At 40.0% G+C, this 2468-nt stretch overlaps 1 protein-coding gene across 1 annotated transcript; it reads left to right on the top strand.

The window, feature by feature from the left end:
• Nucleotides 1-302: 302 nt before the first annotated feature.
• Nucleotides 303-1613, top strand: LOC131955922 (uncharacterized protein F54H12.2-like). Its single transcript, XM_059320241.1, has 2 exons — nt 303-327; nt 604-1613. The coding sequence occupies exons 1-2, from the start codon at nt 303-305 to the stop codon at nt 1611-1613; spliced, it is 1035 nt and encodes a 344-aa protein (XP_059176224.1).
• The last annotated feature ends 855 nt before the right edge of the window (nt 1614-2468 follow it).

Here is a 2468-nt window from a genome sequence, read left to right as displayed (position 1 = left end):
AGAGAAGGTGTTAGTACCGGGTTGCATGTTGCAAACGATGCATTAGCGGGAAGAAACATTGGAGAATCGTTCAAAGAACACGCCAAAGAAGCTGGTCATCGTTTATTACAAGGCGCCGTTGATCACCTGGGACAAAACCAATCAGGAAGCGGATTGAGAAGAAAGCGTGCGCTGTCGAGACCACCAGGTGAACCCTTTGAAAAACGAATAAAACTAGCACACAGATCAAGTCACAATCATTCGAAGGCGTGTGCTAAGCGAAAGAAGAAACATCCCAAGTATTCAGATATATTTGCTTAACCATGGCTCTTATTCATCCAAGTTCATGTGAGTGCTTACATTCTGGATTGGATTTATTTAGTATACCCCCGACACAAACTGCCGTCGAGGAGGGTCAATTTGTTGAAATACACCCCCTCGCATCCTTGGCACAAAGTGCACCTATAGAATTTGCAATTTCTGGCAACAGTGAAGACTATCTAGATTTGTTCAACACGTATTTACATGTGCGCGCTAAGGTGACCTTAGCGAATGGTGATCCCATATCAGTGGACTCTGAAGTTGCACCAGTCAATTATTTTTTGCACAGTTTATTTTCCCAAGTGGATATTTCTCTCAACGACACACTAATCACCGCTAGTGAGAACACCTATCCGTATCGCGCCTATCTGGAGGCTACGTTAAATTACGGGGAAGATGCCAAGAATGGGTCTCTATCAGCTGCTCTATATGCAATGGACACACCGTGTTATTTCGAGGAGTTCAAAGATGACAATAATGATGGGTATAGGATTCGCCGCACCACCGCTGCTGAAAGTCATGAGATCGATATGATGGGACGTATCCACTCTGACATTTTCACCCAAGATCGCTATATGCTGAATGGGGTTGACATTAAAATTAAACTTACACCCGCAAAAGACAGTTTCACTCTCTTGACAGCAGACCAAAACAAGGGGTATAAAGCGATGATAACGCACGCAACATTGGTAGTTAGAAAGGCCAGACTTAACCCGGCGATTTCTATCGCGCATGAAAAGGCTTTAACGAGAATGAATGCAAAATACCCTTTTAAACGCGTTGTTATAAAGACCTTTGCTATACCGAAAGGAATGTTCAGTCACAACCAAGACAATTTGTATATGAGTCAAACACCCACCCGATTAGTCCTCGGACTAGTCGCCTCTACAGCCTTTAATGGTAGTTACACAAAAAACCCCTTCAATTTTCAACATTTTCACTTGACGTATTTAAATGTAAGCGTTGATGGACGATCGTTATCGGGAAAACCACTGGTCATGGACTTTGATAGGAATCAAGCCATTAGAGCATTTTTCAATAGTAACCTCTCTCTGGGTATGGTTGGAAAAGATGCTGGGAATGGAATAGACTATAAACACTTTAAGAACGGCTATACCTTGTTTGCTTTTGATTTAAGCCCCAGTCTTTTGGATGGTGAACAATTTGAATTGGCTAAATCTGGACCTGTTTCTATTGAACTTAAATTTTCACAAGTTACAACTGAACCGATTCAAGTTATTGCGTATGCTGAACTAGATTCGGTGTTAGAAATTTCAAAAACGAGACAAGTGTTGACAGATTACACCGCCTAAAGCGGCCTATAGACGAAAATGAACACAAGAGAACTACAAAGTATACTGGCCGCAGATTTATTTGTACAACGCACAAATCTCTTTGGTGTTGTAGCGTGCGATCAACTACCTACTCGTATCGATAGAACGAAGCAAGCGGCGTTCATTATAAATTTAGATTCGTCCAAGGATGAAGGCAGCCACTGGGTTGGTCTTTTTTTCAATGGTCTATCGCAATTTACTTATTTCGATAGTTTTGGATTACCACCGCGTGAACCCGCCATTTTGGCTTTTATAAAAAATAATTCAAACAGACCATTCGTTTACAATTCAAGAGTTTTGCAAGACATTGTAACCAACAGCTGTGGGTTATACGCAGTTTATTTTGTTTTGAAGAAAGTTCGGGGAGCTAGCCTAAAACTTATTCTCCACCCATTTTCAGCTTCACCGGCTCGACAATATATTAACGATCGAGTTATATCCCGTTTAACCCTTGCACTTATTGGGACTAATTATAAACGTTTATTTCCGCGCTTTCAAGATGTCTAGTGAAGATTGGATACTTGTGACCAGAAGTAGTAATAAAGTGACGGAAATACGAACGACGAATGACAGTGGTTATAAAGTAGCTATCGTTAGTCAATTCATGAACAAAAACATTTTAAATCTTAGAGATCTTATGGATGGTACAGATCTTAAATTTCCTAATAATTCTGGAATTAATCTCTCTCGTATAGCTTTTGAACGTTTACTCGCCCTGAGATATGATATTTTAAAAGCGTTTGATGACTTGGAGAAAGTTGAAATAAATTCATAAAATATAAGAAGTCTTTTGTTGTGATTTGATTTTAGTTTCATTTGTGTGTGTGTGTGTGT

This window comes from Physella acuta, unplaced genomic scaffold, assembly GCF_028476545.2.
Source record: "Physella acuta isolate Inbredline_101_S28 unplaced genomic scaffold, ASM2847654v3 ptg001116l, whole genome shotgun sequence".
Lineage (NCBI taxonomy): Eukaryota > Metazoa > Mollusca > Gastropoda > Physidae > Physella > Physella acuta.
This window is presented reverse-complemented; position numbering and strand designations above follow the sequence as displayed.